The 24,816-nt window shown below is 40.2% G+C and overlaps 1 protein-coding gene across 1 annotated transcript in view; it reads right to left on the reverse strand.

The window, feature by feature from the left end:
• The window catches only part of LOC143675553 (uncharacterized), a 79,243-nt gene that overhangs the window by 13,035 nt on the left and 41,392 nt on the right, over positions 1-24,816 (reverse strand). The window contains exons 7-8 of the mRNA XM_077151720.1: positions 6,165-6,269; positions 5,384-5,440 (exon numbers count right to left, since the gene is read on the reverse strand). Coding sequence (XP_077007835.1) covers positions 5,384-5,440; positions 6,165-6,269 — 162 coding nt within the window. The remainder of the gene's footprint in view (positions 1-5,383; positions 5,441-6,164; positions 6,270-24,816) is intronic.

A 24,816-nucleotide genomic window follows, 5' to 3' on the forward strand; every position in this document is an offset into this window, starting at 1 on the left:
AAAGCTCAAGGATGAAAGGTCCACATTCATATAAGAAGCCTCCCGACAAGCCTCCCCATGATGCCCTCATAATCTGCAGATTCGTCCTTTGAGAATCACTAGCCTGTAAGAACTTCTGAACTCTTTGCTATAAACCCAATAGCTATAATAAGCTACCACATGCTCTGTTTATTATGATGGAGTAAACACCCCAGCTGATTAATGAATAGTGCATGTAGGTGAAGCAGACCGGCCAGTCACAGGTGAAAACAATGCATGTCTTATGTGTGTCAAGGAAAAATAGATCAATATGGTTTTACATAGATAAGAGATGCAAGCCAGAGGACCGATATGATTAATGAGTTACATAGCGTTCCACATGAGAGTAGCTTGTGGCCAAACTCAGAGAGAAGTTAATTAGATGAAGGAAAAGGGAGTAGAATACATGGTGCACAAACAGTAAACAGACTAATACAAAATGGGTGAGGCTCTGAAAGTCATAATATAAGTCATATGAACCTGTCAGCAGCCATCACAAATAAGTGATGACACCTTGACACCTTGCATGCTCTTTCCACTTGAAATGATCCAGGTTATAATGAGATTTTCACCTTAGGGAATGTTTCTAAGATGAATCTGCTGTATTCTTTCTCAGTTTTGAGAAAACAATATTTTGATGCTTCATTCATTCAGACATTCATTCATTCATTTAGCAAACATTTTTTTAGCATCTCTTCTGGATGCTACACTAAGTACTGAGTATATGACATATGAAGATGAGTAAATATCATCTCTTTCTTGACAGTACACTGGAGAACACAGGAAGTAAGCCAGCAATGTTGCCACATTAGAATGAGTGCTATCATAGTTATATGCAAAATGCTAGAATGCTGAAATAATAGCATCAGAATCAGGCAGAACTCAAATTCTACTTGAGATGGAATCACAAAAAGACAAGCCCTGGGCAGGAAGTCAGATCCTGGGCTCAGTTTGGGCAAACCATTTTTCACTCTGGGAAGTCAGGTGGAGATTGGAATCGGACTGAATAATTTAAGATACTATCTGGCCCTATGATTCTATTCTAGGACCAAGGTTGCTATAATTTGTAGTGTGCCTGAGCTGGAAAAATCTCGAACGTGCTGCCCAGTTTGCTTTCCCACAGAATTTTGGAACTCTGGGAGCGGGTTAGTGAGGCTCCAGGGTTCATTCAGATTTTCTCAATGGCTCCTGGCCTCACACCATCCCTTCAGGCAACACAGACCTGTTTGTAGCTCCTGAGTCAAATAGTTCTCACCTCCATGTTTTTGTTTACATTTCCCCACTGGCTGCAATGTACTTTCTCTCACTGTATCTTCCTTCTCCTGGAAAGATCCTTTCTCCCTCTTTAAAGCTTATTTTATCTAGTATAATTATTTTAATGATGCATTTTCACACAATTCTCTGTATTAACTTATATGTTTTTTAAGGGAATGAATTCTGTCCTTTTCCTTACTGGGTCATAATCATATGGCCTGGTACCTAATGTGTGGATGTGTGTGGATGGATGTGTGTAAGCAATTTTAAGTCTAAGAATACATGAAATGATCATACTATGAAGTCTAAAGAAGTCCACAAGTTCTTTCATTCCAGTCATAAAAGCAGTTGTAAAATAAACAGAGGACTAAGGCCTAGGAATTTGGCAGAACTGGTTGATGTGTGAAGATGAAGGTGTGAAGTGAGAAGTGGGCCTCCCCAGGAGGTCCCTAAAATCCCCCAGGATGGTTCTACCAGTGTTTCACCTTCAATTCTGCAGATTCAAAAACTCTGCCTTCTGAGGATCCCAGGGTTGATCAGACTCAAGGATGCTGATCCATGCTAACAAAGCTCCCTGGAGATGGATGTTTATAACCAGAATGACGATTTATTAATTTGCAAGGAGAAGTGCATCTGTTAAGAAGACCAAACATTTGTGTGGGCCTGACTATCACATTCTCTCTGCAGGCAAGCCACATGGGAAGCCAAATCATAATTGGAGTACTGCTTAGTAAGTGTGCAATCTCAGCAAAGGGATACAGCTAGAAGAAGAAAATAACTTTGGCATCAAACTAAGGACACCTAGTGCTTCTATCTCATACCAGATTATATCTAGAACTGGACCGCAGAGTCCTTAAGCACTGTTTGGAATGGCACTGGTAACACACAGAGGTAGCATGGTGATCTGAAGCTGCATGCACCCCAGAAAAGGTTATGCTCAGAAAAGATCAGCTAATCTGTTCCTGTGGGTGTAGACTTATTGTGGATGTTGTCCTTTGATTAGGTTATTTGAAGTAGGTAGATGAAGAAACCTTTGAATTAGGTTAGTTGAAGTAACCTAATTTGAATTAAGTTAGTTTGAATTAAGTTATTTGAATACGGTTAGGTTATTGAAGTTTGCTACAGGTTGGTCTTAATTCTCTCACTGGAGTCCTTTATAAGGGGATAAAAGACAGAGAAAAGATAAAGAAACTGAGAGAAACTGAAGCTAAAAGAGATAAACAAGCAGAAGCTCAGAGAGGAAGCCACTGAAGCCAGAAGGTGGAAGCCACAAAAACCCAGGGGGCGGACTAGCAGACATGCCACATGTCTTTCCATGTGACAAAGGGGCTGAGGATATCAACAATTTGACTTCAGAGAAGGTATCCTATTGATGCCTTAATCTGGACAGTTGCATGGCCTTTAGAACTGTCGACTTATAAGCTAATGACCCCCATTGTAAAAGACAATCCATTTCTGGTATATTGCATTTCTTTGGCTTTAGCAAACCAAAACAGGTAGCATGATGGATGGGTGGCCACCGAGGTTTGGGATTAGATCCCACCTACTGCCTATGTGGTCTTCACTTAGTTAACTTATACCCCAGACTCTTCAAGTCCTCATCTATGAAATGAAAATAATACCACCTGCCTCTAGCATTGCAGTAAGGATTATTAGGGTATGGAGAAAACAACTAGCTCAGTAAATGCTTGGCATATGACAGATGTTCTGTAAGTGTTATTACATTGTAACATTTGCTCCTGGGACTCTCCCATCATATATTTTCTTTATAAAGGTTTATGATCTAAATAGGTTTCCAACCAGGTTAGTTGGCCCAGAAGACCTTTCTCCTTAAGTGGCTTAGCCTATTGGTATATGGGAATGGAGTCCAGGAGAAGGGATTTTTCTGAGTGTTCAAGCCTTACCCCTTCCCTGCCTGTCCTCTGCCCCTGGAAGTTTGCCCTGGGAGACTATGCATTTTGTAGCCTTCCAGGTTGTCTTCACTTTCGGGGGAAGCCAATTACCAAGGTGGGTGAGTCTGCCCAATGCAGGTGTTCCAGCACTTACCAGGACCTTGGGTTCACACACTATGCCCCAATACATTTACACTTATACAATTACACTATAAGTAAAAAGGGATTATCTTAACATCTACATGCAATTTTGTTTGTTTCTCACCTTTTTTCTGAACCCCAGTGGAGAAAAGTTTTGCATTCTACATGGGAACCTTTGGAGACCCCACACTGACCTAAATTCTGTACTGCAACATATTGATTCCAAACATTAAATTCATAGAAAACAAATGCGTGTTCTTATTTTAAGTAATTATTGAAAAACACTCTGGTATGTCCTCTAAGCCCCCTGCACCTTGTCAGAGCCAGGGAGCCAGAGTGGTGTCGGGGACTGTTGGAGACCACGGCTCAGATCTGGCTGAGCCTAGAAGCATCTGCTATCCTGGAGGTGGCTGCCAGCCATGCCTTTTTCATATAGTCTTGCAGACAAAAGCACACATGATTAATTCCTGAAAGGCGTTGTGTTTGCCTCTATCAAAGCACTCCACATTGTCTTGAAATAATTACCAGCAGGAAACATGGTGGTTAGACGCGTGGTCTGTGTTGGACTATCAGCTTAGCCACTAACTGGCTAAATGACTCTGAGTAAATCATCAGCCTTATAAATTTTAATTGCTTAGACTATAATATAAGGGAATCTGGTAATAAATATTTTTGGTAAGCATTAGATTCGATTATTCATCTAAAGCATTTACCATGCTGCCTTAGCGTGACAAATGCTTTGATATATGTCGATTATTATTATTATTTCTTCCTTCCCCATACTCAACCCTTGAACACTTCAGGGGCCCATATGGGACTCTCTTTTGTACCTACTCAGAGTCTCCAGGCCTCAGCTGTCTTCTGAGCTCTCAGTTACTTGCTGCACCCTGGACTTGGATGAACCACAGTATTGCATTGTTTGGGATTCTGTTTCATTGGTAACTGCCAAAGGGGTCAGGACACCCAAGCCAGAAGTGCAGGGCAGTCAAGAACCCCAAAAGTGAGCTTTGACTAATGGGACACCAAAGCCTGGAGGGAGCCAGCAGATATACCTTTTTCTGTTCTTTCTGCTGATGGTCTCCCAAGAAGTGTACTGCTGTATGCTCTGCCCATAGCCATACCCTGGAGCTTGCAGACCCCTCAACTATTGGTAAAGCAGTGGCCAGCTCTCCAATGCCACCGTGGATTTACCTTCTTCCCTTGCTCAATTCCCTTTTCCTTTTTTTTTCTCCTCTGAGATTGTTCTTAATTATTGACTCAGGCTTTGTTTTCTAGAGTCTAGATTCAGCAGAGACTTATTTCCCTTTGTATCACTAGTGCCTCATGTGGTAGGGAACAGGACTAGCCCAACTTGCCACCTTTCCCTGGGACCCACAAATACACCCTGTGCTCATGGTCAGGTACATTAGCCTGGTGGGATGAAACACAATCCCTTAGTAGATATGGGGACTGTGGGTACCTAGGAAGAAAAGAAGAAGAGAGGGAAAAAGAATGAGAAAGAATCCAAAAGAGGAACTGCCTCTCAATTCCAATCTGTTCCAATTGCCATGTTTGCTGAATTTCACTTTGGGCCAAAAAGCTGCTCGTCTAGCAAAAGGGAGAACAAAACTGGAATCACTTTTGAGAGCAGGGAGCACCAGGAAGATCTCAGACACAATGAATGGTGGATTATTTTTAATCTGGACAAATGTCAAAAGTATTAGCAGCTCAGTGCCAACCCCCTAACCTCATGTGAATCTTTAATTAGTCTTAATGCTTGGAAACCTTTCCTAGGAAGCTGTGCCTATGCCAATGAAAATGCCACGCTTAGTGTTAAGTAGCAATCCAGAACAGAAACCACTGAACTGGGAGCAAACAAGCTGGAGTTTGAGACCCCACCTTGCCTTCCAATCAGTATGTGATCCCCATGAGTCCTTTCCCTTCAAGGGCCTCCATTTTCCATCATGGAAACTGATGACATGGGGTTCTAACGATGTATCAGTCGATTGCAAAGAAACAGCCGAATCACCCACAGGTTTGCATAGGCACATTTATTATTTATGGGGAATCAAGTCTGATGGGATTAAAATTACATTTACCATAATTTTGAGAGCGTTTTCTAAACAGCTGGCCTCTGTACCTGCACTCCTGCTGACCTGAGGGGAGAACCGAAGAGAGTCAACCCAAGGGAGTCTTTGAGGTCAACGAGGGCTTGTGGCTCCAAAGTGGGTGAGAAACAAGAAATGCCCAAGTTCAGAGACTATGCTGAAGTTTCCCTGAAATAAATATAGAGGTTCTGCCTGCCATCCAGGAGGCCAGCATGTATTTTCTGAGCAATGTTAAGTGCATTGAGGGCTGTCTCTTGGGGTCACCATTTTTTAAATTATCTCTAAAGAACCAAAGTTGATGAAAGTGTCCAGGGTGTGAATGCTTAGTGCTGTGTGTGTGAAACGTCTCGATCATTCCCAAGGGCCCCTGGAGCCTTTGATGTAAATGTTTTTGTGATCTATAATGACTTTCTTGACAATCTCTTCTGCTGGATCAAGAGGCATCAAAAAATCACCAATAACGGCATTAGAGACAGGCATGATTTCAAATCATAGAACTTTTTCCCCTCTTCTCCTTGCTCTGCTCTCCCAGTCAGCCACCATTTAAACACAGCCAAACTCTACACCACCTGCTCCTTTTTTGGGATTAATGAAACTCTAAGCCCTTAGAGGCTGCTACAGTGACTTTGCAATATGTGTTAATAAGTTACTTGAAGAATTATATCACAAACTTCCAAAAGTTTGTTCAGTCCATAAGCAGATGGCTTGCTTGGGTCCCACTGTGTTTGCTATGACAGAATAACAGTACAACAAATAATTACTGAGTACTTGCTTTGTACCAGGCCTTGTTTTGAATGATGGGGAAACAGGGCCAAGGAAGATAGGACATATCTTCAAGGAGCTCAGAATCCAGAAAACTTCTGTATGTGGGGGGGGCCTGCAAAGGAGAAATAGGAATGTTCTATAAGAACTAATCTTGTACTAGGGAAATAACTTTAGGAAACACTTTCACTGGCAGTTTCTGGTCTTGCAAATAAGAACACTGTATTAATTCAAGGTATATTATTCCAACTCTGAAACAATATTTTATTACTAAAGGACATTGTGTGCTGAAGAAGTTGAGCACCCTTGAAGGCAAATGTTTACATGCGTATGTAAATATAAATATTCATCTATATTGTATGCTGTGCAATGTTTTAATTTAGTCAAACACTTTTATTTCCCTTTTATGTATTCATTTGGTATTAAAATAACTTTTGACTTGAGGCTCTGTGCTAAAATTGAAGAGACAAAGACTCAGAGATGGCAAGCTTCTGAACATGGTCACCCAGCCCCTCCATAGGAGAGCAAGAATTACAGTCTCAGTTCCCTGACATCTAGCTCAAAAACACCATTACCGCCCCTGAAACATTCCATTCACTTCTAATTTGGTAGAGATACCATTGTAATATCTCAGTGTTTAAGGTTAAGTGATTAAGAAAATATGTTATATTCATTGGATCATTTCAACTAATTCTATAAACTCTTAAAAATATGAAAGGTGAATTGCATTTGTGATTCATTAAACAGACAGGGCTAGGTATAATATTCAGTTGATGGCCTATTCCAGGCATTTGATCCCAGAAACAAGGCTGGTTAGTTCTCATACCATTGGAAATCTTACTGCTGATTGCAGTTCCTTGGGAAGCTGGAAGGGAGAGAGTGATTTGCTTTTTTTTTTTTTTTTTTTTTTTTTTGCATGGGCAAGCACCGGGAAATGAACTGGGGTCTCCGGCACTGTAGGTGAAAACTCTGCCAGCTGAGCCACCGTGGCCCACCCATGACTTGCATTCTTGATGTAGGTTTCATTGGCATCTGGGCCTATGAACAGAACTTGCTTTTTCTCCACCAGGAGAGAAGTTCAAGCCAGTGCAGAGACCATTTGTGTGGTAAGAAATGTGCTTCAGTGCATGCAAATGACAGCTAGGTCCTTTGCATGTGTACCCTTGAGATGTCTCTCTCCAAGAAGCAAAGGATTGACATACTGGTGTATGAGCTATCCAAAGCTCTGAGAGTTGCTGTGGCATTCTTCAGTTCACAGCAGTAACTTGCAAGGCTAAGACTAGACTCCAGATCCTTCATTCCCAATTCTTCCTGCCCTTCAGCCCCTTACGGTTCATACACACACAAACTTAACTCCAGGTGAGGTGGCTGACATTTCCTTGGGAGTTCCTGTCTTTGTAGAAGTATATTTTGAGAAAATCCACAATTACTTTCCCCACACTCCCTCCCAGCTTGCCTGGTCTCTGCACTGTGTACATTCTGGCTTTTAGCCAGTGGCTTGGAAAATCCTGCCAGGCTGCCCTCCAAGCAGCTGCTCAAAGGCGGGTGACCAACCAAGGATTGAAATATACCTCTCCCAGCCCAGCTGTCTGTTCACCTTAGCTCAAAGTACACACACCTTCAGGGGGAGAAACCCAAGCCACACATTTTGACAGCCTGTCACCCGAATCCCTTGGAAAACATAACGTAGAGATTCCTACCCCTCTTCGATCCAGGACTGGCCAGGTTGAATATAAGCTCTGCCGTCAGCTCTTGGCTTAGCTAGGCTCCCTGGTGAGTCTTGCCCTCAACTTTTTGTACAGCTGGAGTCCCAGAAGGGAGTAATAATGAAAGAAAACTTTGTAAATGTTCAAACTGAATATTTATTTGTGTTATTGTTGTTCATGGTTCCTTTTCTTCTTCTTTTGCCATCTGGAGCCACAACCTGTCCAGTTTGCAAGCCCAGATCTGCGTCCTGTTTACTCTTGTCACTTGTCTGTTTATCCTTTTCACTGGTGGTTTTCCACAAAGGATTTGCTGGTTATTTTTGTCCCCTCCCCTGCACGCCAGAGTCCTGAGAAGCTCTTCTCTGCATCCTGGCTCTCAACGCACCTCTCCATCTCCCTGCTTTCCATATGCTTTGCAGATATTCTTGCCTTTACCACTCTTATGCAAAACTGAGTGTGCATGTGTGTGTGTGTGTGTGTGTGTGTGCAGCTGCCCACATTTCTTGTCATCACTGTTGAAAGCCTCCTTGTCTGAACAGCCAGGAGCCATCTAAACGAGTGCTTCTTTCGGCTCTAGATGCAGCCCCTAACTTTAAAATACATCTTTAAAATGCAGAAAGAAAAACAAGAGAATGAAAACAAAGCAACAATGTAAGCATATTTTAAATGACCCTAAGCCTCACGGATTAAGGCTTTAAATTATACAGCCACTGCAAGCAGGTACAAATCACCCAATCATTGCAAGTGGAATGTTGAAGTTACAACCAAAGTAAAACATCTTCTACATAAATAGTATCAAATGTGTGGTCTTTGTTAAAATTTTAGTATCATCCAGTGCATATTTATTCAACACTTACTCTTCCAGAATTGCTCCATTCCTTTTTATCCTTCAACAAATGATTTTTTTCTTAGTAGGTGCCAGTTATTGTGGATATACAAAGATAAATCAAACATGTATATTTATTCTCAAGGATTAGAGTTTGGTAGTGGAGTTAAAGCTTCTATGTAAATTATTCTGCACAGTAGATTGTATAAATCACCCCCAAGAGAGGGAAAGATCAACTGCAGCAACAAGAGTGCTGAGAAAACAGTGGAGGCTTCAGAGAAGCGGAGACCTTGGAACTGGTGGTGGCTCTGGTGGTTGGTTCTATTGAGATGGGGGGACGTTGATAAATTGTAACCCTTTGGAGGGGGGGCAAGCACCCAAAAACCACCCAGAGGAATGAGGGGTATCTTTTCTGATGAGAAGATGCCTAAACTTACACTTGAGAAGACATGTTGTTTGTAAAGTGAACACATGATGGCAGGCCATTTTGGGTAGAGTGAAAACTTCATGCAAAGGCAAGGAGAGGAGAGAAAGCATGGAGCCCTTAAGGAGGCTAAGCAGAAGTCAGAGCGTAAGAGTCTTCCGATGTGAAACTAAAGTATCTAGATCTTAGCATAGCTGAAGGCGAACCTCCTCCAACTCAGTGGATGCTTCAGTGAGTACTTCCATGTGTAGATATTTCTGTGTGTTGCATAATGTCTTGATATCCATCTAGATTTAAAATGTATGTACAAAGCGATTAGTTTGAGTTTCTGCCTACTTCACAAATACTTGACTTCTGGGAAGTAATCATTTTCTTCATTCAATAACTGGCATGGTTAAATGCCTGAAAATGATTATTCTTGAATCAGGATGGGGAGTGGGCTTCCAAAGGCAATTTATCCAACATCATACTCATTAAAAGTGTGCCCCTTGCCCCGATTCAGAATTTTTGATTGCTAGTCATCCGGATTCTATAATTCAGTGATAGAACGATCACCACCTGAATGATCCATCACACTGCTGGTTTTCTAAAGAGAAAACAAGCAAGGGAAAACTGGGCCTTCCAAAGTCTTCATCAAGGAAACCCAGCATCACCGTCCAAGGATCATTTCTGTTAAAGAAGCAGGTCATCTTTCTGGATGGGGGTGGAAGAACTCTTGGCAAACACCATGGGCAGAGAGTGGACTAGAAGGCAGACTCACCCATTCCCATCCTTTCTCCTCTGTAACTACGGCAGTTGCCATGGAAACCACACCCTTGGGATAGTTTGTTTTGACTCAGAGCTGTTAAAAATCACTAACATGGTATTGGAGGGTGGAATTTTTTTTAAGTATATATATATATATATATATACACACACACACACACATACATACGTGTATAAATGCATAAATATATATATGTGTGTGTGTATATAAAGAATCTTTGCTGTTATAATCAATCTGCTGGAGGTGCAAGCAGCTGCTCAATCAAAGAAAGATGTCTGCTGCTTCAGCAGCCCTTCTTGTTAGTGAGGAATAAGAAGCAGAGGGAAGAAAGAAAGGAGGAGGGGATGTCATTTTTGGCCACCTGCTTGGTGCTAGAGGCTATAGCAGATTTCAGATAAGTTTCTAAATTAATCCCCCAACAACACATTATGATATTCATATATCCTCATAGATGAGGAAACTGAGGCTCTGAAAAATGAAGTGGCTGGTCTAAAATTTTGCATTTAGCCCTTAACTGAGCTCCAACTCAAACTTAAGAATAGCTGCCACTAAATGCAATACAATTTCTACTACTTTGTGTTCTCCAGTTTGTGTCAAATTTTTCTTAAACCCTATAACTATAGCACCTTAGTCTTTCAGACTGTTGTGACAAACACTACTCAGTGGGTAGGCTTGAACAACAAGAATTTATTGTTTCATGGTTTTGAATGATAGAAGCCCCAAATCAAGTCATTACCAAAGCATACTCTCTTCCAGGGTGTGTAGCAATCTGGTGCTGGTTTGCTACCATCTTTGAAGTTGTTTGCATCTCTACCTCTGTAACATGGGTCTCCTCTTGTGGCTTTCTCTGACCTAGTTTAGAAATTCTCTGGCATCTTCCAGTTTCTGCTTTCTACTGCTTGACTACATATGAATTTCCTCCTTGTAAGGCCTCTATTATATGGATTAAGATCCCACTTGATTCACTTTGGTCATATCTCAACTAATAATAACAGCTTCAAAAGTTTATGTATACTAATGGGGTTCATACTTACAAGAATATGGATTACGACTCATAACATATCTTTTGTTGGACTGCATGACTCACTCTACCACAAATAGGCTCCTATAATATTCCTCTAAACCTGTTTTTGGTATCTAGGTTGTTTCTTAACCAATAAAGCATTTTAATGAGAAGCTTCTATCAACCAGGCCCTTCACACCATACACAATAGGGGACACCTGGAATTCATGACTTTATTTTCTAGCTTTTGATATGCACATCTCTCTCCTTGGAGTCTCATGAGGCCATGACCCTGGTTTGTGTGTTCATCTCAGCATCCTCAGTACACAGTACAAGGGCTGGCAAGGAGCAACGTACTTGGAAGTTTCTGTAAATATAACTATGGAGAAGGCAGTGGCCCTGCTCTCAGAAACTACAAAATACACACTGTAGGGACTTCAACCGAGCAACAAATAGACATATACATGGGTGGCACTGGGTTTCAAGAGAATTATAACTTAAGTTGAGGTAGCCTGAAAGGCTCTGTAAAGGAGAGGGACTGGTGGGAATCAAAACAATGGAATGGAGGGGACTGAGGGCATTGTTCCCAAGTTGACACCAAGGAGCAGGGATTCACTTTTGTTCTCATCCCTAGACTATGTGTGACTGCAAATGCGTGAGGAAATATAAGAGACCTAGAAAAACATAGCACTTGATCAACAGAGGAGGAATCCCCAAGTAAACCTTCTGTGTAACCTTCCTCTTGATTAGGACAAACCATGGAAAAATTTTAAGAGAAAATTTACTCTTCTGTCTGGCATGTTTGTATTTGTACTATTCCTACCTGATAGAAATGGCTGCCTGGAAACTACAGCAGCATTTGAAGTCTTCTGTTAGTGAGCAAGGAATTCATTTCTAGAGACCATATTAAAATTCACAAAGCTTTTAATTGCAACCTTGTGGCATAGAATTTGGGACAGTTCATACTAGCCTTTTGCCAAAAAAAGGGAACTGGCTTGCTCTACCTCTCAGAGCTAGTCATAGGAATACAGTAGAATTTGAAATTCAAACCTCATAAAGCCTAGGGAAGTATTTCTTCCATTTTACCATATTTCCTTCAAGTAGGGAAATGCTGTTCAGCACCAGGAAAGTAATAGGTCACCATAGTCTGACCTGTTTGTGGCATAGATGAAACAGGATTCATACCTAATGAATGCCTTCTTTTGTAAGAATCCCAGAGGATAATGAGCCAAGATCTAAATTCATGCCTATGTCTAATGAAAGAACGTGGGCCAATGATAATACATGGCCACTTTGAACAAGCTGTCAAATTTCAGCCTCCTCTAAAGCTGAGAAAGAGAAAGAACATAAAACTAAAGTTGTTATGCAATAATTTCATTTCCATAATGGGAATCCATTAGCCTATCTTGACATTATCAAAATGACTTAGCTGAAGATAATGCTCAGCTTTCTAGCTTGGGTTAGTAGAAGGAGAATGGCACTGTTCTCATAGTGAAGACAATGGGTGAAATGAAGGAGCAGATTTAGGGCAAAAATTATACTCTCAACGTATGGCATAGTGAATGTGGGTTAACTGGTGAAATTCAGATGGTGATATCCAGTGGGCTATTTAGGGTCTATTGGATTAAGCTCTATGGAGCACAAAGGAAGCAAGAGTTGATACCATGACTACACTGTGGTAGAACAAAGGGTAAATAAAGATTAGGAGATGAAAGTAGCAAATAAAAATGCTTCTTTAGAGTAAAGAAGAGAATAGAAATGAAACAATTTTAGAGTATTTCATTGGTAGGGTGTAGCTACTCAGTTTACCAACAGGCAAACCTTGCTGCCTGGGTTTGAATCTTGGCTCTGCCAAGCATGAGCTGTGTGACCTTGAGAAAGTTACTTAATGTTACTGTGTTCCAGTTTTTTCATCTATAAAATAATAATAACAATGATGGTGATGATGATAATGTATTTCACGGGTTTTTGAAAACAGTAGATAAAATAATTCACTCAAAGTAACTGGAATGTCCTAGCCCTCAGTAAATTCAATTGGTTCTAGCTATTGTTATTATTAATCATACAAAAGCTTCCACACAGGGAAGGATAGAGTTTGGGCTGTAGTTTTGGGAATGGGACAAGATTAAGGGAAGTGGAGTTTGAATCCAGATTGTCTTGGTTTGATCCTAACTCACTTGCTAGCCCTGTTGGTGCTTTCTATGAACTCACAGTGCATAAGGATTTTCATACAAAACACTGAGACTATAGTGACTAAATTGTAGACATAAGAGAGACTTAGAGCGCATTGAATGTGGGCATCTAAGAAATCCCTCAACTCATGTCTTTCAGTTCTTCTAATTGGAAAACTGGTTTCATGTATTACCTAAGATTCCATATGAGCCTCTCAAATGTGAATACCAAGTTTGAAAACCAATGGCATTGGGGATGCGAAAAGCAGTCTTTGGCCAAACATTTTGGTCTCTTCCATCCATGGTAAAAATGGCCTCTCAATAGTACCATCTGTGAATTTGGAACTCCTCTTCTTTGGTTGCGAATGGACCAACCATTCGCTAAAATATTGTCAGGGATATAATGATGAAAGTCACCTCTCTACCCTTGGAATGTGCAGTTTTGTTGGGAAGACATAACTGTATGCCCTGACACAATCTGGTTTGATAGCAACTTGGAATGGGGGTGCTAGAAGGCTTCCTGAAGGCAATGACTTCTTAATATCTTAAAGACCAAGTAAGAAGGGTCAAGTAAAAAGACAGAAAAAATATTTTAAGGAGTCAGGACTGCATGTGCATATTCATAGTGAAAATACATATATTTCTGCTGGGTTGCTGGATGGGGTGAGAGTTGAAGATTGAAAAAGATGAGTTCTTCCTTGGTTTATCTAAACTCTGCTATGCCAAAATTCAAGAGAAAAAAAAACCTCGTAGACATAAGGGGAGCACTTACAGCAGACAAAGCAGATGAGATGTAGCTGCTCCCCAAAGTACCTACCCAGTAAAATTTCCCAACTAGGAATTTTGCCCCGAGAGGCACAAGAGTTAACTCTGTTTCCACACTGTAAACTGCTTAAATGCACTTGTTTCAGGCATATAAAATCCAGTAGCTCCCCAAACTATATGTTATTATCAATCTTCCATTTACTGGTCCAATGAGTGCTTATTAAAGTAACTAAACAGTATGACTACTTCATTTCAGGAATTTAATGAACAGAGGGGAGGGGGGAGGGATAAACTAGAGGCATTTGGGGTTTCTTGAAACTGCTCCAACTTTAGAGTTTGATGCTGTAAATGGTCTTTGCAATTTCTGGATCCATCTCCTTGCATCTACTTTGAATGTAATTTTTAAGGAAAATGTAGCACTTGAGATATAAAGTAACACTAAAGCTATACAATAAGCAGAGATTTTTATAATGACTTATAAGCAACAATTGCAAACAAGGCATAAAAAAGAGGAATAACAAATTTGAAAGAGTGAACAGTTTTCTGCTTCCACTTTTTCAACCAGATTGTAATTTGCTTTGGGGCAGGAACCCTGTTTTCTAGTCACTATTACTTGACTATAGAAATTGAGGGGCTACTAAATGCAGAGCGCTGAACCTGATGCTGTGCATTGGGGTGGTACAGAGAGAGAGAGCAAGAGAAGGAGAGGGAGTGGGAAAGGGAGAGAAGAGAGACAGACAGGCAGACAGAGAGACTGAGAGTGACAGAGAGAATGAGAGAAGCCTATTGTAGCTGGGGAAAAAGAGGTACACAGATATGTGCATTTAAAGATTACACAAGTACTAAGTTCTATTTTCTTTAGAGGCCAAAAATGGTAAGTACAGAGAATGATGATGTAAATTCTGCCTGAAAGATTCAAAGGATAGGGGAGAGGAAGCCTGAAGGGAAAGAGAAATTCATGATGGTTGGGATGGTGAAGGCGAATTTCTTGGTCTCTCAGGGACACTCTGTTCTAGGTGCATAGGAGATGCTCAATACATACTAGACAAATGGGTGAAAGGATGTCTGGAATGGTAGTTGATGGACAAGTAGATAGATGAATAGATGATTTACTTGTTAGGTAATAGCAAGTTATTTGCTGTCATGTGAGAATATACTTGGAAATGATTTGGTTCATTTTCATCACATAGATATAGTGATCATGTCAAGTTTGAATGAGAGGAGAGAGCATTTATTGGGCTCCCACTATGATGGCAGACTTTTTATAAGGGCCTTACTGTCATTTATTCTTTACACACACCTTTGAGCTGGATCTTATTCTCTCCATTTACAAATGAGAAAATTGAGTCTCAAGGGGGTTCAATAAATTGTCCTCAGTGTTATTAAGTGGAGAGTGGTAGTGTGAAGCCAGTCCCACTTAAAGTCCACTGGTCCATAGGGCCTGAAAAACGTTCATAGGTGGCTGGAGGGACCCAAACTCTAACTAGGTGACACTTCATCTTTTTAAAGTTTAGAGGCACCAGGGATCTTATAAGGTCAAGAAGCATGCTTTTTCCTACTTATCACTCATGTCAGTAATTCTTGGGGCCAGGACCACATTACAGCAGCAGTAGTTATGCTTGGGGATGAGGGAAAGCTGAGGATTTCTGCTGCCACGTGGCTTTTGTTTTAACCCCTACACAAGTCAGTCATTCTGGGAAAGCCACAGGGATATAAAAAAGTAAGTGCTGATAACTCCTGGTCTATCCAAGTCAAAGATTGTGAGGAGGAAATAAGACTTTGGGTGCTTAAGTATAGAGGACTTGGCATCAAAATGGCTCTGCAGTGAGTTTTGATTTCCCTTTCTAAACATCTCCTCGGCAGGATGTATAAACATAAGCATGCATCATAGAAACAATCAAGTGCCATCTGTGCCAGCAAAGACGCTACCAGTGGCCCCTGTTGAAGAGGACACATGCGTTGAGTGGCCTGCAGTTGTAGACTGGACTTCCTGCCCGCCTCTTCCAGGTTCCAAGATGCACTTTCGTAAGGTGGACGTTGATCATGGGATCAGTTGCAAAATAGGCTCAAAGTTATAGCCTTGGCTTCAATATAACACTCTCACCCCCACATCGCTATTAACTAAATATTTGTGCATGCAGCTTTTTATACTTAACTACAGATAACACCCATGAGGTCCAAATGAGTATCATTATCATAGTAAACCAGTGGCTCTCACACTTCAGTGTCCTTAGAATCATCTGGAGAGCCTGTCAAAAGTCGGCTTGCTGGGCCCATGTCCCAGAGTGTCTGATTCAGCAGGTCTGGAGTGAGATCTCAGACTAGGTATTTCTAACTAAATCCCTAAGTGATGAGGAAGTTGCTGTTTCAGGGACCACACTTTGAAAGACACTGTGCTGAGTATTTTACACTCATAAGCGTTATAGCAATTCTGCAAGCTCCAAATTGTTTGGTATTTCCCTGGGAAGCACTGAAGCCTGACTGTCATAAGAATGTAATATGGGGAGTTGATTGATTACCCTTACAGTTTCATATCACACCCTGATTTCTCTAGTACTGGGGAAACAGATTGCAGAGTATTTGCATTCCGAAGTCGGTTATAGCCAAATGATCCAAATGCTTTTTGAGGGTTGTTGATAGGTGCCTAACATCTTTCCCCACATAGCGATGGAGTTGAGAGGTCATGTCTTTTCCACCGCCTCTAACAGGACACAAAGGAAACATGCACGTGACCAATACATAGTGTCAGAGAGAGAGAGAGACAGAATAATTCCATAGGAGCCAAAGGATAAAACAGAAAAGACCTGAACCAAGGCAGCCACAGGATTTAGTAAGAGAGAAACAGTAGACCTGGAGTGGGCAGGTGGCAGAACAAGTGCTATGATGCCAGCTTTAAAATCAGAGCCCAGCACATCTCCCCATGTGGCACTGAGATGGAGATTTAAAGATGAAACACAGGACACCGTGATTAAATTATGGTGGAGAGCTTGGCTGGTTGGGGCACCATTTAAAGACCGAGGGTCTCACCTTTATATGTTTTATTAACAAAGACAGCCATGAGGAAAGCTATTTAGCACACGGCCTTGCTCATTCTAGATGCTCAGAAATGTTTATTTTTAAGGACATATGAGCTATTTAGTTACAGTCTTTCAGTTCATGTTTGCATGATTATTTTAAAAGCATGGTAATTGTTTTCAAGGGCTTCTCATGCGTTCATTCAAGAAATATTTACTGAGAACATGCCATGTTTGGTCACTCTTATAGTTTGGTCGAGCTGCTATGACAAATACCACACGATGGGCTGGATTGAATGACAGGAATTTATTGTCTCATGGTTTTGGAGGCTAGAGGTTCAAAATCAAGGTCTCAACAGGCCAGGTATTCTCCCAGCCTTCTGTAGCCTTCGGGTGCTGGCTTGCCACTCTCCTTGGGGTTACATGGCTCGTATCTCAGCCTCTGTCATATGGTGATCCTTCTCCTTGGTCTCCTTCCATGACCTTCTCGGATTACTGGCTCTACTTACTGTGACCGAATTTTCTTTGCTTTTTAAGGATTCCAGTCATATGGATTAAAGCCTACTGATTCAATTTGACATCATGTAAATAGGATCTATGAAGACTTATTCACAAATGAGTCCACACCTTAACTAATATTAATGTTATCAAAATTCCTATTTATAAATGGGTTCATACATACAGGAACATGGATAAAGATTAAGGACATGTCTTGTGTTGGGGTACATGATTTGTACTCCAAGTCTGCTTAAATATCCAGTGGATTAAAAAAACAACAGCAACGACAACAACAAAAAAAACAAGCCATGGTGTCTGCCACCATGAAGCCTATTGTTTGTTAATTAAATAATCTCTGAAATAGGTGATGTTGCATTCCTGCTGTGGAGAACCACTGAACAAGACTGTAGCAATAGGTAAGAGAGAAACCAAACTTGGTCTGGGCAGTTGGCGAGGGTGCTGTGAAATGATACCACTATACTGAGACCTCAATAGTCAAAGGAGAATAGTTTGGTTTCTCACCTGCAGTAGGACTATCTCATTTTATCCTCTCAACTATCCTGCAGGGTTCATTACTCCCAACTGAGTAGAATAAACCGAAGCTAAGCAAGGTCATGAGATATGTCTAAATTCACATGGCTAGGAAATAGAAAGCAGAATTTCACCCTTGTCTTCCATGAAGCTGGATCTCTCTACCTTCAATACCCTATCATTATTGCAAATAAAAAAAAAAATACTTGAAGTGACTAATGTTCAAACTGAAAGAGTTCTTAAAGAAAGATAATTCAGGTTTCTTATGTTGTGTGAGGCAACTAAAGAACAGAGTAGAAAGAATGAGTTGACCAATGTCACATATGGTTTTGGTGGTAGATTAAGGGCTGGATGAGATTTCCTGACTCCAATTCAATGCCCTTTGTTATAGCAAGCATGCCCTGAGTCCTTCACTGAGCCTAGTCTTCTATTCTTTCACACATGCAGGCAATCTTTACAAAGCTAGGGCAGTGGTTCACAAACATCGGCATTTCTCAGAATCACCTGGAGGGCTTGCTGAAGTAGGTGGTCTGGCCCCACCACCACCCCAGAGTTTCTGAATCAGCAGGTCTGGGGTGAGGCTGAAGATTTGCTTTTCTGATAAATTCCTGGTGATGGTGGTTGATGGTGCTGTTTGCCCCAGGATCAAACTGCTGAGGTAGAGCACAGAAAAAGTCTGTTATAGAAGTGGCTCATCCTCTGAAATCTATCAATATATGGAAGCATCTTGAACAACTTCAAGGCTAGGTAAGTGACTTGCGAGGCCTTGTCAAAACTCCCTCTTTTTGTTCATGATTCTTTCTCAACCTGAATTACCTTGTTCTTGTTCTATCTCTTATCCCTATTTCTGCACCCAAATTTATACATCCTTTAAGATCCAATTCAAATGGTACTTTCTGTTAGAAACTTGCAGCAGTCCTCTTCCTTGAACTGGATTTTCTTTTTTGCATGGGTAGGCACTGGAAACAAACTGGAATTTGACATATATTGAACTCACTCATTATCTGGTTAAATCTTGGCTTTGATTTTTACCACTGCCTTCCTATAGTATCATGACCAGTTTACAGAGATCATGCATAATCCATGTTCTATTCTTATTCAACCTAAGCTACCAATGTATATTTATTGAATGAAAATATTAAACTGTTAAGTGTATTTTATCATATATTTCCACATTTGGTATGTGTAATAGACTCATGATACAATTTGAGCAGGGATTTTTCACCTTATTTTTAGGAGAAGACAAAGAGGCACAAGGAATATAAATGACATATCCAAGTACCATAACTGTACAATTCAGGGACCCTACAAAAAACAATTGGTACATTCAAATTTGATATTGCAGAGGCTTTAAAATGGTACCATTGGGTGCACTGGTAGTTCCATTGTAGAATGCTTGCCTGCCATATGGGACACCCAGGTTTGATTCTTGGCCCATGAACCACCACCACCACCACCCCCTAGGAAAACAAGGTACTACTGACAATGCTGTGGGAAGGGTTTAGGGAAAACAACAAAAATCATGCAACATGGGGAGCTGATAAGAATGAGAAGCCATTAACACCACTGAACGGACTTCAAAGTCTAGGGAGGATACCATGTGGAAAAGCCCCCAGACAAGACCTGTGACCCTGGAAAATGGAAATTAGCAACCTGTGATGACCTGGTAAGGAAAGAGCCAGCCACATGTTCTCCAGCCCCTACCCTGAACTCTCACCCTGGCTCCGAAGTGTCTAACTCAGCTGGAAGGCAAAGACTGAAAAAGCCTGTAGATGTGGTCCCTACACAGCAGAACAGAGAAGGGAGGAGGGCAGGTATGGAAGGACAAATGAAGGGCAGTCAGCACAATGATTCAAACCTTCAATTTCCATGTATTTTCTCCTCAATCCTGCTGCTTCACTGTGTCTCATAAATCTTCCTGTTAAAAATGTCTACCATGTGGAATGTAGACGGTTTATTGATAAAGACAGGACAGTTTAATTAAATTTTAGATGGAATTGCTTTAGAAAAGACTCATTTTAGAACTCACACTTTCAAACAAACTTTCTGCTTTATGGGTGCTAGTTTCTTTATAAACAATACAAGTCAACAAACCATAACACTGAAAAACTTTTTTCATACTAGCTTATTACAAACTGCCTTACTGAGCAGATTGTACATTTATACTCTACAATAGGACTTAACATGCACTGGGATAATGATAGAAAAATGAAATGAATTTCAACAAATAACCAAAGATGCAGTTTAGAAAGTCTGGAAGAATTCTTGGTACAATAATTTTTTTTTTTTTCCTGTCATGTATATTTTATGAGTCTGAAACAAACTGATTCCAGTAAGTCTTTGGGCTATGGAAGCAGCAAAGGAACAAGATGTAATGTAGCATATCATAATATATGAAGCAATCACTCAAACGTAGCTTGCAGTACATACGTCAATAAACTTCTACTGTATTGAAACTAGTGAAGTATAGGAGATATTCAAGCAGAAGATGTTTATTCAATGCATTTAAAAAATCCATTTTTCTTCAGCTTGCCAAATGTGCCTGAGAGTTATTCCTAATTTATCATGAGAAAGCAACCATCAGTATGATAGAAGCAGGGAAAACTGGATAATTGTTCGTCTTATTCTTTTGCACCTTAATGAGATGCCATGGGGATGAGATTACAATGATCACGGTCATAGGGTAGGATCTTGCCTTGATGCAATGGAGGTAGATACAGTACTAAGAACACGGCAATAGATGTCAGAAAGCTTAGCTTCTGCTCCCAGCTCTTCCAGGAGCAAGCTGTGCTGTGTGAGTCCTCAGTTTCTTCAGGGGTAAACTGAGAGAACTAAAATATCAACTTGGAAACTGCTTCTGGAGATAGAAGTTTAGATTGTCTGTTATGTTGACAAATCTGTGTACTCTAGATTATATTTCATAATCTCTACTCTGAGCCAGCAGCTTTCTTATCTCATGGCAGTGAATGCTTACTCCTTGCAGGCATTTGACTGACAGGAACTTATTTCTACCTGTCCCTGAGTGGCTCACTCACAGGAAAAAGGCATTCCATTAGCTTCTGAAGCCAAAAAAAAGGTAGCTCTTAGACTGTATTTGATTATAAATTGGAGAACTTTGCTGAATATGATTGTAAGTTTTCTATGGTTGCATAACAAATTAGCACAAATTTAGTGCATGGAAACAAGGCACATTTGTTATATCACAGTTGCTATGGGTCAGGAATCCAGGTACAAATTAGCAGAGTCCTTTACTCAGGGTCTCATGAGGCTGAAAAATGTCGCCCAGGCTGTCTACTCATCAGAAGCTTGATTAGGGAATGATCCACTTTGAAGCTCCCTCTGGTTGTTGGCAGAAATAATTTATTTGTGGCTTGCTTCTTTAAGACAGCCAAAAAGCTTATCTCTCTCTTAAGGAAGAGTTCAGTCTTTCGTTCAAGGACTTCCACCACATCAGGTCAGGGTCACCCAGGATAATCTACCTTTTGATTAAGATCACAAATGCTTTGGACCCTAATTGCATTTACAAAATCCCTTCACCTTTGCCATTTAGGCTTCCTAATGAAGACAATGTGGATCCGTGATAATGGTTTAATCGTTTTTCAAAAAAATTCCACTCTGAAAATAATGGGAAGAAGGATAAATTTTCAGAATGTAAGTGATGGACACAAACACTATCAAGAATATGATTGTAGTACTCTGAGTAAAGTAGTCTTAAAGCACTGAGTTTTGGAGAAATTGTATTCAATATTTTTGATGAAGTAAAGTCCACAGGATTTAGTGGTAATCTCAATGGGTGTTGGGGGCACAATTGGGGGAATGGAAAGAAAAAAAGGGGACTTCAAGCTTTCCAATTTGAATAAATTGGTTGATGTTGGAGACTGATAAAGAAACAGATATTGCAGGGGGGAATAAAGAAATTGTGTTTTGTGATGTCAGTCTGAGGACATCTGTGAAACCCAAAAGGAAATGTAAAGTGGGAGCTAGATGTAAAGGTCTGAAGCTGTGGGGAAGGTTTTGTTTAAAGGCAAATTTGGGAATCATCAACATAAATGGAGAAAGTTAAATGTATGTATGGATTAGAATACCCCCAAAGTATGCAAAGAGTGTGAAGTGAGTAGAACCCTAGGGAAGATCAACATTTAAAATTTTGCATGAGAAGAGTAACTGTATAAGAAACCAGAGGAAAATGGTCCTATGGAAATTCTTATCAAGCTGTCATCCTCAAGTGACCTATGAGATTCTTCAGTATATTCCGAGGTGCCAATTAGATCATGTTTCTACTCTGCTAAAAGGTTTTCAATGGCTTGCCATTGTATTCAGAATAAGGGTCAGTCTCCTCAATCAGTCTCCAAAGAGCTATACTCTTTTCAACATCCAAAATGTGCCATTTTCTATCGTCTCTCATTCTTAGGGCATGTGCTTTCTTTCTCTGCCTGCACCACTTTCCCCACCTCATTCGACATCAGCCATATTCCACCACTCCAAATCTTCCTCTCCTATGTGCCCTCATGGATTTCAGCAGGAAGTAACATATTCAATAGAATGTCTGTGGGAGATGAATATACAGAACTGTACTGGGTGGTCTGAGGGAAGTAAGGTAAGACACTGAGGGCCAAGTAACCAGCTGGAAGCAACAGTAAAAACCACCCAGAGTCGTGGTATACTGGACTACAGCAGTGTGTCAGTTAATATACACCTGTTTGATTTCAAAGAAAAGGAACAGCACTGATACCTTAAGCAAATGGAAATTGGTAGGAAAACTATTGACTAACTCATTGAATCTATAAAATAGCTGGAAAACTAACTAGTCTTGCAAATAGCCAGAACCTGGGAACTTCCAGAGTCTAGTAAGCCCTAGGAACCCTCTCATCAAAGCCCTATGCTAGAATTAAGTTACTAACATAATGATGGTTCTCTCTGTTACTTGGTGCAAAAGTCCAGTTCTAGGATGGGAACACAGGATTTGGTCTATCTTAGGTCTCATGTCTGACCCTTTCAATGAAGGCAGAAAGACCATTAAAGCATCTCACTTGTTGAACGAAGAGAAGTAATCCACTTCCTTATCCAAAGAAGGAAGTAATTCCTGGAGGAAAAGTTTAAAAATAGAATGACTATTTGGAAAGGAGGTAAGATGCATGCTTAATGTACTAAGGACACTAAGAAATATTCATTCTACAGTGTGAAGAGATGGCAAAGAATCCATTGTTACAGCCATTAAAAGAGGAAAATTATAAGGACTTATCACTGATCTTATATGAAAAATGTTGCTGTATTTGGAATTGAGCTATATTACAAGAAAAAAAGCAGTGCTTTGTTTTTCCTCCAGGAGATTTTGGTCAAGGTCACTTGCTCACATTTTCGAATTTCACATTACACTTTTTTCCAAATTGTGTTTACTCTAGGGTCATGCATAAAGAAGGGTGTGCAGTGATCTACCTGGGGACAAGAAACTAGCTCAACAAATCTGGGCACTTAAAGAACAGGTGCTCCCCTTGATGTATAAATATATCACTGCAGTTAATAATACAAAGCTTAATTTTAAAACTCATATCTGGAAAAAGGTATATGCAATTCTGCTTTAGAAGCTATGCAATACTCTCAGGAAAAGTATTTTGTGCCAGGATCCACTGACATTCAAGGGAAGGATTCCTGAATTGAAAGTCAAGGGTGCTGGCTTGAGAGCCAGTTTTTCCATGAAATACTGGGTGTCTTAGAGCATGCCATTTAATTTCTTTCTCTGTTAAACAAGCATTTTGATTAGATAAAACCCAAGGGCTCTTCTTAACTTTGAAGTACATCATCCATTTATCTAGGTCTTGATATTGACCATTTTATTAAAAATTTTTTGCTTCACAATGTTAGTTGCAAAATATACCTCTCATGGTTTCTAGCTATCAAGTATAGATAATGGAATCAGCCTCCAGCCAAATAAAGGTGTTCGAATAATACACTCAAAGTGGTTGAGCTCAAATTCATTTCAACAAACATTAATGAGTACATAAAACATACCAGACATTGAACTACATACACTGGTTTAAAAAGATTATCTTTACTCCAATAAGAAAATGTTAAGGATAAATGTATACCAAGTTCATTTCAGAAATCCTTTTGGATGTCTAAGTGGGAAAAACATTTTGTGATAGATGACCTAATACAAGAGATGGGAAGTTATAGAAAAGTTTGTTCATCTTGTTACCTGGAATTTATCATTTCCTTGAAAGATCTTTCCTTATAGAATGACGTATTATCTCTAGAAAACATCCTCAATGCACAAGGAGACCCTTAGGATTACTTATAAATGGTGCAAAGAATAGCTAGCCAATACTTAGAATGAAATATTTGCCCCAAATTGTCTAGTTCCATATCCTAGGGGGAAAATGTGTTCTTTGCATTATATCATGAAATTTGTCCAATCATTATTTAAGAAATTAAATTTCTCAGTGAAAAATATAATCACGTTTCACAATTCAATTTACAGGAATGTCTGGGGAAACCGAAAGAATTTGTCCTGGTTATGCCACATACGTGGCTGAGCCTGTCAGCTGAGAGCAGCATGTTCGCAAAAGTAAGAAGGACCAAATATTTTAAGACTATTAAAGACCAAAGTTAGGAAAATCCACATCAGAGTTGCAGTCAGAGAGTGGACAGGAGCAGGACTAAAAATCAGAGAAAATGATTAAGAATGTGAACATATTGAATTCCAGCCACACAGTCTGGGTCAGCGACTGTAAAGGAAGTGACCATGATTTGCTTGTATTAACTGTTAGCTCTGTGGTATGTGTTTGGTTCAGATTAGACTAACGTAATAGAGCTAATGATAAATTCTCACTCCCTTTTTCTGTGAGGTTTTCTAAACTGGCTACGTGTGGGTTGCAATATTGATTCTCTGCTTCCTAGAAATTAGCAAAGAGAGGGAAAAAAAAGAGCAGTTATATAACTCTCAGGTCCATAAGAAAAC

This window comes from Tamandua tetradactyla, chromosome 3 (assembly GCF_023851605.1).
Source record: "Tamandua tetradactyla isolate mTamTet1 chromosome 3, mTamTet1.pri, whole genome shotgun sequence".
Taxonomy (NCBI): domain Eukaryota; kingdom Metazoa; phylum Chordata; class Mammalia; order Pilosa; family Myrmecophagidae; genus Tamandua; species Tamandua tetradactyla.